At 43.5% G+C, this 15,733-nt stretch overlaps 1 protein-coding gene across 1 annotated transcript in view; it reads left to right on the top strand.

Annotated features, from left to right (window-relative positions):
* Positions 1-318: 318 nt before the first annotated feature.
* LOC143283925 (uncharacterized) overlaps positions 319-15,733 on the top strand; it is a 78,757-nt gene continuing 63,342 nt past the window's right edge. Inside the window, exon 1 of the mRNA XM_076590365.1 lies at positions 319-861. Coding sequence (XP_076446480.1) covers positions 795-861 — 67 coding nt within the window. The 5' untranslated portion in view covers positions 319-794. The remainder of the gene's footprint in view (positions 862-15,733) is intronic.

The raw sequence follows: 15,733 nt of genomic DNA, 5'->3' as shown, positions 1-15,733 counted from the left end.
CAAACATGAGGGGGACTGAAAAACCTGTCCAGGCCCCGCCATTATTATTATACTTATCGGTCCCACAAAAGGGACGTCACCGCGTGATTCAGCGAGGGCTCAAACGAAAAGCGTTTATCATTCAGCCAGCGCTTTTTGTATACCTCCAGCTGTGTGGCTTTTAGCACCGCTCCTCCCAATCTCCTGCTTTTGTGTGAGCCCTCTCACACCTCTGTCCCCCCACTGACGTAAAGTGTTGTCAGTTTGGAAACAAACACCTGTCCCCAAAAGTTTTCACAACTTCTGTGAAACACAACGGACATGGGCAAAAATAGTTTCGTTTCATAGAGGAAAGATGAAACAATGGCTGAGAAGAGTGGTTTGTATGTCTGTCCGAACCAGAGGATGCTGACAGCATGAAGACAATGGCGAACATAACTTTGAAGAGCTACAACCTTCGTCTGTGGACTTGGAGTGACAGCACAGCCCGCCCTGTTTGTAACACGACAGCTGATTGGTCAGCGCTATGCACAGATTCCAAATCCATTGGTCCACGAGTTGGCTGTGTCGGTCGTCTGCCGATGGCGCGCCGTCTGCTTGCGAGCTGAGTGAGTGTGGGAAGGCTTCACTGGCCCCAGTTTGTGCGGATCCTCACGCGCAAAACTGTGGCTGACTGGTTTGTTACAGAGCGGCATGGGTTAGATATTCATCAATGGGACAACTCAGAACGTAGTTTTGTTTTTGTTTGTGGTTATTTTTGGAGATATCGAACACAGTGTTTTGTTTCGACCCGACTGTGTGTGGGAGCAGCCACTATGGATAACCAGACCACCTTGGAGTATATTATCGAAAATGAGGAATTTATTGAAAAACTGGCCACGAGTAAGTACATGTTATATGATTATCTCTCTTCAGTCGGTCGTTTCATGTAGACTTTAAAACACACACACACACACACACACACACACAGAGACCAAGACTGGAAGCATAACCCTTCAAAAATAATGTCTCCAAGTTTTTTGTTTGTTTGTTTGGTTTCAACCTGTGGTTGGCCTTCTTTTGACACAAAACACTAATATACTTAGTAATAAAGGAAATATTGTCTTCATTTTTTTTCATTATCAGAATTATTTTTGAGTCACCAGAAGTTGAACACTGGAGATATCAGAACAACAAACAACCACAATGTGTGTATAAAAAAAAGCGTGTGTGTACCACTGAGAGTGTGTGCAAGTGTGTGTGTGTGTGTGTGTGTGTGTGTGTGTGTGTGTGTGTGTGTGTGTGTGTGTGTGTGTGTTATTGTTGTATATGTAGGTATCCTTTATTCAGTTTAACGATTTTATGTGAATTTCAGTATTCTAGTCTACCCACTCCGTCTTGACATATCTCTCTCCGTGTTTCTGTCAGTCAGTCTGTTTGTCTGTCTCTGCCTGTCTGTCTGTCTGTCTGTCTCCTTCTCCTTCTCCCTGTCTATGTCTTTATATGCCAAAGGCATTAGTGGTGATATCTTTACTGTCAAACTTCTTTGTGGACTCCGTTTTTATCGTGTGTATGTATAAACTTAACGTTCAAGTGACAGTATGAATGGATATATATCGCATTGTTTGCGATTGTCAAACATGTGGCACGAGCAAGCTACGCTTTGGTCTTGAAATTTCATCCCGCTCGAGTTGGCCTGGTAAAAATCATATCAGTCAATCTCCCACTTCTCTGTCTGTCTGCCTGTACTCGTGTCTGTGCCTCTGTCATTCTGTGTGTGTGTGACACTGTCAATATATTCTGTCTGCCTGTCTCCCTCTTTCCGTCTCCCCCCACCCTCTCTCTACTCCGTCACAAACTTTATTGCCACAGTGGAATTATCAATAAACTGCATTCAAGCATAGTTTTATTATAAACCAATCGCCGGAGAAGTTGATTTCTGCGCACTGACGACGACTGAGAGAAAAATCAAAGCACAACAATTTTGAATAATTGTAAACACATTTACAAAACGTTATGACTTGCGTTGATTTAATGCGATGATATCGACAGAGATTGTGTATATCATTCTATTTCTGGCTCAAAGTAAGTATAGAGAAAGAGTTCGAAGATAATCGCGTGCCGAGACCGGCATTGAACATCAGAGCACTCGTTGAAGGTTTGAATTTGATGGCTGTTAGTCGACTCTCCCCCCTCCTTCCCCCACCCTCTCTCTCTCCCTCTCTCTCTCTCTCTCTCTCTCTCACACACACACACACACACTCTCGATCTCACTCTCTGCCTTTCTGTTTCTCTTTTATATATATATATATATATATATATATATATATATATATATATATATATATATATAATTTTTCTATTCGTAGGTTGGATGAAAAAGAACATTGTCTTGCTTACTCTGATATCCTATGAAATTAAGATTTACTCAGTTCAGTTCACAAAATACATACACGTGTACATACATACATGCATACATACATACATACATACATATATACAAACTCATGCACACACACGCGCGCGCACGCACACGCACACACGTAGGCACACGCACGCACGCAAGCTCTTCTGTAGAGGAGAATCCACTGATTGTGTGTCCCGGTACATGTGCCTCAAGGTGCAGTGGTGATCAGGAACAGATGGAGACTGAGCAGTACACGGCGGTTATTCCCACACGCGGGTCTCCACACCAGTGGATGAGGAAGTGATAGGTGGAAGTGTGGGATTAGGGCATCAGGGGTGATTCCCTGCGCCAGTCATTCTGCCTAGAACAGAATTCACCGGAAAAGCGTGCGGGTCACGTCATATTGCGTGGACTTGTCTAACTCTCCGGTCTGTGTCTTCAAGGTCTTGTCTCCCCCAACAACATTTTGTCTTAAACTCTAGTCTCTGAGTCCTGTCTATCCCAACAGCAATATTGTCCAGATCGATGTGTATCTTTCATATATATCTCTATATAATATATATATATATATATATATATATATATATATATATATATATATATATATATGATAGTCAGTCGTGTCCGACTATGACCATCAGAACAGCAGAGGAGGCAACTGTTGTTCTGACTGTTTGGGCGAGAATTTGATTATAGTGGAGAGTGTCTTGCCCAAGTATATCATCCTCACTGTCTCGGCCAAGAGGGTTTGGGGATGGTTCCCAAAGGCCAACTAGCCCACAAGGCTGCAGCACTAAGAGCCAGTGCAATTTTGCCTCCTAGTTTGAGAGTCATAGGCCTTCACAAAAGACTAAGCTGTGAATGAATTCCCATTGACTGAAGAAACCATTGATAATACAGCTCTTACTTTGCTGTTGGCCCAAATGTAAGCTTATGTCAATCTGTTACATATATGTGTGTATATATATATATATATATATATATATATATGTGTGTGTGTGTGTGTGTGTGTGTGTGTTATAAATTATCACCTCTACTGTTTTGAATTAGCGTGGTGCAGACAGACCGTATTGAAGGCGAGGACGGGATGAAAACAAAACTGCACACCAAGGCTTATCTGTTATCTTGGAAAATAGATAACCCGGTGTTATCCTGTCTGGGCAGGGCTGCCTGGGGACGGTGCAGAGTGAGGGGGGAGGTGGGGCAGAGCGGGGAGGGGACCGTTACGTGATCAGCTGCATTCACACACGTTGGGATCACGAGCAGGATCAACAGTCTGTTGTTTTTTGCACGCAGTCATCACCACGCCACAACTGGCAGATTTGTGACCCCCCACCCCTCCCCCACCTCCACATCACTTGGCGTTTCTCCCTCCACCTCTCACCCCACTTTGTCTATTTCTGTCTACATATTAATTTGTTTGTTTTTCTGTCAGTATGTCAGTATCTGTTTATTTATCTGCCAGCCTGTATGGTTATAACAAAATCTTGCACAAAATAGATAGATGGACATGTCAGTCCACCCATTCATTTGTCTATCTGCAGGATGCGCGTAGGTCACAGAGAAGGAGGGTGGTAATCTGGGAGAGACTGTGGACGCATCTCAATCTCATTTGAAAAGTGTTGTGATTGTATTGTGCCGCTCCTTCCTCGTCCGCTTGTCTGCATCAGTGTGCATGTTCTCCACAAAAAAATGTCCTCCCCCAACACACCATGTATGGTATGCCTGTCCTCGTCTACATATTTGACTCGCGCACGCGTAACAAGTGTAACACTGGCACGCACACGTATGCCTGCACACACACACACACGCCCAGCGAGCGTACCGTGTTTTGCACAAACCGTCAGAACCTTGGCCAATCACAAGTCAGAGTGAATGCGCGAGACGTTATGACAATACAACATGTTTATTAGCCAGGGTGTGTGGGGGATATTTTGTTTACGTGTCTGCGCTCTGTACACACTGAGGAAGACTGTCCAGCTGGGCCACAGGTGGTGCACACCGCTCTTCACACCGATTATTGAGAACAGCTGTCTGTCTGTGTATCTGTCTGTCCATCTGTCTGTGTATACATATTTGTCCGTATGGCTCTCTTTCTGTCATATATATTCATATATATATACAGACACGCACACTCACGAACACACACACACACACACACACACACACACATATATATATATATATATATATATATATATAACATCAACACACACACACACACACACGCACGTATATATATATATATATATATATATATATATATATATATATATAAACACGCACACAAACGAACACACACGCACGCACACACACACACACACACACACACACACACACACACACACATATCACACACAGCGAGAGACAGAGACAGAGAACCTTATCGAAATCATCAAAAGAGCGCTGGTCAGATCAGATCTGTTTGTTGACGAAGAACGCCTGTGGCGTTCACGTGCATGTGCAGCGCCCTGGCACTGGTAACAAACGTTGAAACCTCAGACCGACAGTGGACGGGACAGGTCATTGAGGGGGTACTCACCTTCTTGCTCTTCGTTGATCGTCGGCCGGCGTAGCTCATAATCATCATCATCATCATATTCTTGTTCTGCGTTCGTGGGCTGCAACTCACACGTTCACAGGCAAGTACGAGTGGGCTATACAGCCAGTTATGTAGGCAGAAATATTCCGTTTCCACGGACGAGCATGCTGGGTATGTTCATGTCTTCATAACCTACCGAACGCTGTTAACCTTGGAGATCAGGGAAAAATCTCTTCCCTCGGGCAAAAATCTGCTGCTGTATCCGTCTCCCCCCATCCCTCCCCACCATGCTCCCGTCCCGCCGCTCTTCCCCCTTCCTCAGGACGATCAATACTTGGAGCGTTTGTTTCGCGGTTTCGGGCTTCATAGCGTTTACACCAGATGTCTCCATTGGGCGTGTGACGAAGAAAACAAAAGGTGACAAAAGAAAGAATTATAAATTGAATAAGGCGCATTCACTCCGGGAACCCACAGACAGCACCGGCCAAGCGTCCAGCTGCGGGTGTGGGGCGGGGGGTACTCCGGGTGGCGCCGCGGGTGGCCTTGAGGTGGCGCTTGGCGCTCTCCCTTTTCCCAAACTCCTGCCTTGTTTGCCTCCAACTACACAACAGCACCAACACCACCCTCACCCCGCCAGCAGCAGCAACAACAACAACCAAAGAAAAGACACAGCAGCATAAACAAAGAACATCCCACACAAATTAACCAACCAACCCACCAAAAAAAAGTACAAGAAATTACCCACAAAAACCCAATTCAGCCCTACCACAACACACACAAGACAATACAACGCACAGCACACTAACAACCCAACACAACAAACACAATCATCACAACAAACAACCCCACAGACCATACCACCACAACCCCCTCACAACAACAACGACATCCCGGAAAGAACAAATCACAAACAACCCCCCACTAAACAACACATACGACCGTACAACACAAACAAACCTTACTACCAAAACAATCCCTAACGAAACCACTTGACCTTAATGGCACAGCCACAGGTCGTAAAACTCCTCTGTCTTGATTTGTCCCCTTTGAGTCTGTGACAGAGACACTGTCATGCCGTGTGTTTCAGGAAAAAAGTGCCTGAAGAAGACTATAGCTTCACCCTCTCGTACATGTGTGGGTTTTGTTTTTTTTCATTAGCGCTTTAATTTTTTTCAGAAACAACATTTGGCGCTATATAAGTTATCATTAGCACTTAGTACTAATTATAGCGGTATTTGAAAAAAACAGAAACAAAACAAAAAAACCGCTGAGTAAATATTCATTATTATGGTTTTTATTATGACTGTGATGAAGATGATGATTATTATCATGAACATGATGATCATTAATATTTTTCTTTCTGTTATAATCATAATGATGTGAAAGAAGAACGACTGAACACAGATAAGCACAGTGATCAGTTCCAGAGCAGAAAGAAACCGTGAGTTTGCCTCCCTGAATCTCTTACTGTCTTAGCCGTACATCTCTTCTGCGATGATAAACGCATCGTCCATATACAGATAGATAGATAGACGCCTTTTTCACCCTGATTCTTTCATGACCGGATCGAAGCCAGCAGGTTTAAGGTGATTGTTCATGGAGCCTGGGTTCGAAGGACCCACTCGTCTGATTGGCTGGGGCAACTGAATCTTCTGGCGGACGTCGAAATGTACTCTCCACTTGTCAGTCTGCTCTCTACACTTGAGCTGTGTCAGTGAAAGGGTGACTGGGTGGTCAGCTTCGGTGTAGACGGATCGCACTTATCTCCTTACCTGTTCACTTTTTACACCTCCATCCGACCTCGGTATTTCATTTCCTGTAATATTACATGCTGATTAAATAAAGTACTTCTGCTGACTTGTTGCAATACCGAAAGTTACTTTCATCAACTGACTGACTCTTATTCAAAGAGGGCAAAATGATAGAAATTAGAAGGGAGTGGAGTTTGTGGGGATTTTTGTCGATTTGTTCCCAGGCCAAGTATAACTGATCTGGGAATTCATGGCCCTGTCAGGGGCTGACCAAACAGCTTTTGATGCCTTAGTGCCATGAAGGTCAGGCCACTCCAGACTGTGTGTGTGTGTGTGTACGTGTGTGTGTGTGTGTGTGTGTGTGTGTGTGTGTGTGTGTGTGTGCATGAGAGACAGAGACAGAGAATCAGAGTCAGTTCTGATTACCAATTAAGAGGCGGGTAGCGTGACAAATGTCCAGTGACAAGGGTCTGTCACATCCCATAGGGCGAGGCCTTGACACACACACATGATAATTATTGTCACGGGGACTTGCGTACAGGATATACACATATGTATATGTGTATATATATACATATATATATATATATATATATATATATATAGAGAGAGAGAGAGAGAGAGAGAGAGAGAGAGAGAGATACCTGTGGACTGCTTGCCCTCTGAGCGTTGCGTTCATTCCTTAGCTCTGTCTGTGTGTTTGTCTGCCTGTCTCTCTGTCTCTAAATGACCTAAACTCAGCATATCGTCGATGAAAAGAACAGGCTTACTATAAATGATAACAAAAACAAACAAACCAAAACAACGTGCAATCAAACCAATATGTGACTGATACTTAGCTGATCATAACTAGTTAACTAATGCCCAGATGATCTGACTAACAAATAGATAAACGAAATAACAAATTTGCGGGTTGTCTCTTATGGTCATAAACAACAACTAACAAATGTCTTAATGGTCTGGTCTGACTAAGTAACTAAAAAACGATCTAACAAAATCGGTGAATGATAAATGAAAAATATTTTCATACGATCATAATAAACTGATGCCTGAAAGATAACCGTATAATAAAGAAACTTATCAAGTTAGTGAGTGAATGATATCTAAATGATTGTAAGAAGCAAAAAACAACCTAACTAAATAAATCAAAAGCTGAGAACAGGGTTACCGATCAGAGATACAGAAGCAGGGCAGACAAGACGGCATGTTACACGCACATCCTCTGTGCAAATAAAAGACGAGCCCTGACAGAGGCAATGTTTGCCCATTGGCCTGGCGCAAGTCCTCCTCAGTCTGCCTGTCTGTCTGTATGTCTGTCTGTGTCAGATCGCCGTAAGTTGTGGGGCCCAGTTCTCTCTCTCTCTCTCTCTCTCTCTCTCTCTCCACCAAAGCTTGTGAATACCGTAACTGTGTACAGTGAGGGAACGATGCAGGTTTTTCACATGATTATGAGTATGTTGCTTACGTCATGAAACCTTTTGAGCTCTGAGTCTCCACCTGCTCTCTCTCTCTCTCTCTCTCTCTCTCTCTCTCTCTTGTATCCCTCTCTCAGGTCGCATATGGGAAGCCCATTCAGCAACGCACGTTATCAAACGCATGAACAGTTTACTTACTTGAGTATGAAGTGATAAATAGATGTATGTGAATTTCACACACATACACATATACGTGAAGATACAGTTTTCTTACATCTCGCTGCAATACTCACACTTGCGCAAAAGTATGTCTCCTGAAATGATCATGTTTTGTATTTTTAGCACTAAATTCTTCAACAGCGGGGAGAGCGGTGTGTTAATCCAACCACACCCCTCTCCCCCGAGGCGAATATTGTTTTACTGGTGTTTACCCTTGCTCGAGGAAGGAAGGAAGTGGGTGGGGAGCAGGTCTAACGTCAAGGTTGCTATTGGTCCTGTTTTACCTGGGAACAACACAGTTTCTGTCGTCATGTGCCAGAGAGAGAGAGAGAGAGAGAGGGGTGGGGGTTGGGGGGGGGGGGGGGTCAACGAGGGTAGGGGACAGGTGACGTATGAAAGCAGTTTGTTGCTGTTCCGAACAAAACGATAGGAGTTGAACTCAGTGGTGAGGGCAGAGGAGAGAACAATGGCGTGGCGTATGTGTGCAGACCAGCACAGAAAAGAAGCGGGATACACACACACACACACACATACACACACACACATACACACACATTCTCTCTCTCTCTCTCTCTCTCTCTCTCTCTCTCTCTCTATATATATATATATATATATATATATGTATATTGTTTGCTTGATTACACATGGCGCGTGCACTTGACGGAGGAATCACCTCACACCTGTTTTCTGCCTCATTAAGCCAGCTGATCCCTCAGTGTTCTGCTTCCCGTCCACCCCCTGTCTCTGTTTCTCTTTGTCTGTCTGTCCAAGAAAAATTTTTTACAAAGAAAGTGTTCCTCTCGTTCCTTTTGTTTCAGTATGTTACGGTCGCCTGCAAATCAAAAGGACAGACCTGTGGTAAAAATACTCAATATGTTTTTACATATATACCGCCTTCGTAGTTTGTGTTGGCTTCGTGCCTTTAGATTTAATCACGCGGCATCCAGATCCAGATTGATGATAATTGTGCGAAAATGCATTCCCCATATGGACAGACTTGCGAGAAAATAGCGCTCTCTCTCTCTCTCTCTCTCTCTCTCTCTCTCACACACACACACACACACACAGAGATACTAACAGTCAGCCATCTTCTGTTTGTTTCTTGTTAGAAAGAAGGTGGGGTGATGGGATGGGGCGACTGGAGATTAACGAAGTCCTCTCCATCTTTTTTTATTTTTATTTTTTTTTTTAACCAAGCATAGTGTATCACTATATGGATCAGTCCGCACGCTTTAACGCCTCCTTGGAACTGGAACTGTTTATCGACAGCTGAGAGGTCCTGTTAGTACTTCGTTTATGCTTCATAGTTCTTTGGACTGTGCTGTTCCAGTGTTTCACAATTTGTGTTGACATTTTGCTGTCTTCGTTGGGAGAAGGATCACAGCTGCCCATGATCAGTTCTTATGAACATGTTTCCTCCTTGAGAATCCCAGAGAAGTTGGTTTTAACTCACTCAGTACGGCCAGTCCTCTCTTCTCCTCTACACAGACCCCTCGGATGTCCAGTGGGTGTCTCAATGACCCAACCTTTAGCTTCCGTCGTCAGAATTGTGGTATCTTTGTCAACATTCACCTCTTCAGTATAAGAGCCTTCCGCTTGCAATATTTTGATGGTGGTAATTGGGGTGAAACGCTGTTAACGTCTTCTCTTTCGCCGTTCGTATGGAGAGAGTTAACTCCCATTGGTTTAGAGCTTTTTCTTCCTTATCAGTGTAACACTGTGCTGACTATGACCCCAACACAGTGGGCACAGACAGGGCAGTGAAGGCGACCAGGGAGTTCACCAGCTGTGTGGAAATGGCACAGATTTTTTTCCCTGCTCCGCCCGGTGAAAGGGGTGGGCCGTGATTAAAGGGGTACGGGTAGACAGGCAACCCACAGGGGCAGAAGGAAAGGGTGGCGAAGCGCGGATGTATCAGGGTGCCCCGCGGCCCCCATTGCTGTGAGGCCGTCACGTCCCGGTGTGCTGTGCAGAGAGAGGAGGGGAGGGAGGAGGGGGTGCGGAGGGGGAGGGGGGGGGGGGGGTGAGGGGCCGCGGGGGGCCCGCTGATCCCCATGTCACCCATCCTCTTGTCGCAGACGACAACAGACACTGATCGGATTAACGGACTAGCTGCGCCAGGAATCTACCTTCTCTCCGGCATTGTTCCCTTGTTTTGTTGTGCTTGTTTAACGTTTGTTGATATAATTGTTGTTGTTGTTGTTGTTGTTGTTGTTGCGTTTGTTGTTGTTAGTTATCCAAGATGTGACAGGAACTTAAAAAATATATTTTATTACCACATATTTTTTTCACAGAATCCCAAGACCCCACTTACTCGCATGGAGAATGTCCTTCCTAAATGTGTCATGTAGTCAGAAGGATATTACCAAACAACCAGCCGAACCACATTGCTGTCACACTGCTTTTCGGCTTTGCCGAATCCGTTATTGTGAGTCTGTTTTGCTGGAATGTTCATCCCATCTGTCTGAAAGTGACCGTATCTGTGCACCACTCACCAACGCCACCGCAAAAACTCTGCTGCCGACTCTGGGACGACTTTCTGTCGCCCCTTATTCGTTTATACTCCCCCCCCCACACCCCCGCCCCAACTCCGACCACGATGGAGCCAGGCCTGTGCTGCACTGTCCCTGCCGGTCCTCTGTAATCAGTCTGTCTGTGGACAACTTCACTCAGCTTTTGATCTTATCGGATTTAATTTTTAAAAAAAACAAAAACAAAACAAAAAAAACAAACAAACACACAAACAAAACAAACAAACAAAAAATCCCCCAAAAAACTCACTTACACCTGGCAGTAGCCTTTGACTTCATATTCAGTCTTATCGGCAGCACTATGCATGGCCAGTTTCCGTGCTTGTTTAAAGGTGTAACCGCCCCCGCCCCCCTTTTTTCTTGATTTTTGTTTCCTCAGATTACAAGTGGGGGCGAAGTGAGATGAGTCATCCTGGACGGAAATGGGTCAGATGAGGTTAGGTCGGAGGAAGGGGGTGGTTGTAGGTGGAAAGGGGGTGGGCGCGTCTCCCTCACCTTTCTTGCCCCTCCCGGCCTCTTGTTGAGGCAGGTGACCTTGTTGGTGGTGGTGGTGGCGGTGGGGTTATCTTGGTCACCTTTCACTTCCCTCACATCACCCAGTCCCCCCTCCCTCCCCCCGCCCCAACTCCGACCACGATGGAGCCAGGCCTGTGCTGCACTGTCCCTGCCGGTCCTCTGTAATCAGTCTGTCTGTGGACAACTTCACTCAGCTTTTGATCCGTTTGATCGTGTGGGGACACCACCTCTCGTTCCGCCTCTCTCTCCCTCTGTCTGCCTCTGTACCTTCCTGTCTCTGTGTGTCTCTGTCTCCCTCTATCTCTCAATCTCTCTCAGTCTGTCTGTCTGTCTCTGTCTCTCTCCCTCTGTCTGCCTCTGTACCTTCCTGTCTGCGTCTGCCTGTCTGTCTCTTTCTATTTCTCTCTCTGTCTCTCCCTGTCTCTCAGTCTCTCTGTCTCTGTCTGTCTGTCTGTCTGTCTGTGTCTCTCTCTCAAGGTCAATCAGTCTGTCTTTGCACACAAACCTTTGTAGTGATCTGGGATGGTGGGCTAACATTTAAGGGCCGTGTATGTTGCACAGTCCATTACAGACCATTTTCTGCACGAGGGCGGACTGGAGCCGTTTTTAACGGGGAAACCTGGTCACAGTCAGTTAAGCCAGAGGTGCTGAAGTGTTGCAACACTGCGTGCGGCAACTTGAGTTGTATGAAACGAAGCAGGAAGTAGTGGACGTCAAAATCAGTTTTTATACCAGCGTTCGTTTGGTTTGTGACTCACCTGCACACTTGTGAACTGTGATGATAAATTACACCCACGCTGCCGCATACATGCATATATATATATATATATATATATATATATATATATATATATATAGAGAGAGAGAGAGAGAGAGAGAGAGAGAGAGAGAGAGAGAGAGAGAGAGAGAGTGTGAGAGAGAGAGAGTGAGAGAGGGAGAGAGAGAGAGAGTGTGAGAGAGAGAGAGAGAGGGAGAGAGAACTCAGATCATTATTGTTATTCCCAAGGAATTGAGATTTTTGGGCATGGCTTGTTCTTCCAGTCTGTCCCTTGCTAATCAACATCAACTACAAAGAATAGACTTGAGGACGATGACAATGTTAAAATAGCCAGTCAGTACGAACAGAACGAAATGAATTAACAGCTGTTGCTGTGTCAATGAGACTGAAAAGGACTGGTTCTGGACAGAGTTTATCTGCTAACGGAGTTTAAAAAGTTTGTGAAATTCGTGCAGCCATTACCGCTGCATTGATAAATCTTCTGTTTGCGGGTGTGTGTGTTTGTGTGTGTGTGTGTGTGTGTGTGTGTGTGTGTGTGTGTGTGTGTGTGTGTGTGAACGCAATAATAAGTGCATTTTCAACACTTCCGAAATGCAGCTTTCACGGTATCAAGGATTACATACCACCTTCCTTCTCAGGACTGTCCGTTCTCTCTCTCTCTCTCTCTCTCTCTCTCTCTCTCTCTCTCTCCCTATCTCTCTGCCTGTCTGTGTCTCTGTCTCTGTATTATTATCTGCCGCCTCACGTTTTCTTCCCACCTGATCCCCTCACCCTCCACCCCCTGTCTCTCTGTCTCCTCCGCTCCTCGATCTCCCTGATCATCAGAAGTACATGGTTATATCATCATATTCTGTTTTGTTTTTTGATTACTTTTGATTTTACTTTTTCTGTTTATCTGAGGTTTATATATATATATATATATATATATATATATATATATATATATATATTGCTTTTTTAATAATAATCATAATAATGATAATAATAATAATAATAATCATAATAATAAAATGCAGGCTTATATAGCGCCGTACCCCCATCTCAAATGGGGCTCACCGCGCTTTCAATAAGCTATACAAATCTAAGACTAAGTGATATAAAAATATGTATAAAAGATAAAAAAAAAAAAGGAATAAAAATGAAATAAAATAAAATAGAATGAAATTAATAGATGGACATTGTTTCACATCACATTCGCTAAAATACATATTTCAGATTATCTCACATCACGCTGGCCAAAATCTCCTTACTTCAAACTAAGTCACACACACACACACACACACACACACACACACACACACACACACACACACACACACACACACACACAAATATATATATATATATATATATACACACACATACATACATACATATGTGTACATATACATATACATACACACACACACACACACACACACACACATATATATATATATATATATATATATATACATATATATATATACATACATACACACACACATATATATATATATATATATATATATATATATATATAATACACACACATACATATACATATACAGATACATACATACACATACATATAATGTAAAATCATCACAGGCAATATCATAGTCTCACATCACATAAGCCCCCAAATCACAGGAAGATGAAAACATATCACATTCACCCCAGTCAAAAACATGCACCAGGAATCAGGCCTCGCAGAAGCACATTATAATTCATCACAAATGCACGCAAATCATCTCCAAGAGCATGTACAGCGATCAAATCACAGCAAGCATATGCAGATGGAAAAGCTCTACTTAGAAAGATACAAACTGAAAAGTTGTGTTTTGACTGCTGTCTTGAATGCGGGTGTTGGGGTGTGACGAATGTGTGAGGGCAGTGAGTTCCATTGTTTTGGTGCAACAAAAGAAAAGGAACGTTCACCATTAATTTTTGTGAGAATTCTGGGAATAGACAGTGTGCGCATGTCATTTGAAGAACGGAGTATGAATAGACAGAAAGTAGATCTGCAAATTAATTCTTTTTAAAAACAAACATAATTTTAAAAAAATGTTAATAGTTCTTTCGAAATAATCATTTGATTTTTTTCTCAGTCTCTTGAGTTAAAATCATGATCTTTTCAAGTTCATGGTAGTCTCTTCTTTCTGTCATTCTTCCTGTATTTTTCTTTTATTTTTATCATTTTCTTTTTCCTCCACCTTCTCCTCCCACTTCATTTCCTGCTTGTTCTTTTTTTTCTGCTTCGTTTGATTTATTTTTTATTGCTTTTTTATTCTAAAATAATGATTACTTTGCTGTTGTGAGGGCATGGTGAAGAGAAGCTTGTAGCTTATCCTTTAAACCTTCAGTAAAACATTCGACTTCAAGTTCAGTTCGCGTCTCTCTCTGTCTCTCTGTCTCTCTCTGTCTCTCTGTCTCTCTCTCTCTCTGTCTCTCTCTCTATGTGTGTGTGTCTCTCTCTCTCTGTTTATCTGTATCTTTGTTTCCTCTCCTCCCCTCTCAGTTATCTCTCTAGTATTGTATAAATGGATCCGCCACAGACTTATTTGTTGTCGTGGCGTTTTCGCTTTCCCAACCTGCAGAAGGTGTTAGACATTGAGGCTGGTAGCCAGTACTTCATAGTGCTTTTTGACTGCTGCAGTGGCCATTACCGGGCCTACTGGATCACGTTCATGCCACCTTGGACTGGCCAGGAAGGGGGTGGGAGGGGTGGTACGGAGGAGGAGGGGGAGGTGGGGGGGAGGACGGTAGGGAGAGGCGGCAGGTGGACTTACCTCAGGGTTATGCGTCACAAACACCTGCACTGTACAGGTCAATGATAATTTCATACACATATACTACCTGGACACCATCTGTCTCCGCTCATGCTTCCTGATGGTTCAGCTGTTCTCACCTCTTTCCTCTTCCTAACTTTATGAATGAGCTCGTGTTCGCGTGAGAGAGAGGGAGAGAGAGAGAGAGGGGGGGCGGGGGGGGGGGGGGGGGGGAGGAGAAAGAGAACTCGAACTCGAATGTAAAATGGTAACGTACAAGCCTCTTTTCACCATGCTGTCACAAAATTAAAAATATCTCTTAAAAAAACAAAACAAAAAGTAGTAGAATGAAGAAGAAAAAGAAGAAAAAACACAAATGAAGAGAGAGAAAGAGGAAGAGGGGGAAAAAGACAACAACAAGAAGACAAAAAGAAAGAAAAGAAAAAGAAAGAAAGAAAGAAAAACACCATATATTTGACGAATTCAGAACATTATTTCTAAAGGTGAGAAGCAAATGAAGTGATCATTGCAGAGAACAATCAGTTTCAGTTTCAGTAGCTCAAGGAGGCGCCACTGCGTTCGGACAAATCCATATACGCTACACCACACCTGCCAAGCAGATGCCTGACCAGCAGCATAAGCCAACGCGCTTTGTCAGGCTTTGAGAAAAAAAAAATCAAAAGTCGAAAACATAAGAAAAGAAAAAGAAATCACAAAACGGCTATCAATTTGCATGACTAAAAATCATGTAGCAAGAAAAAATGAAATCTGAAAAGCAGAACCAAAACCAAATAGATAGAAAAGGGGAATTAAGAAACGATTCAAAAAGAAAACCCAGAACAAGAAACATATATATATGGTCATAT

Source organism: Babylonia areolata, chromosome 7 (assembly GCF_041734735.1).
Source record: "Babylonia areolata isolate BAREFJ2019XMU chromosome 7, ASM4173473v1, whole genome shotgun sequence".
NCBI classification, from domain to species: Eukaryota; Metazoa; Mollusca; class Gastropoda; order Neogastropoda; family Buccinidae; genus Babylonia; species Babylonia areolata.
The sequence above is the reverse complement of the archived record's forward strand: the minus strand, read 5'-3'. Positions and strand labels throughout refer to the sequence as shown.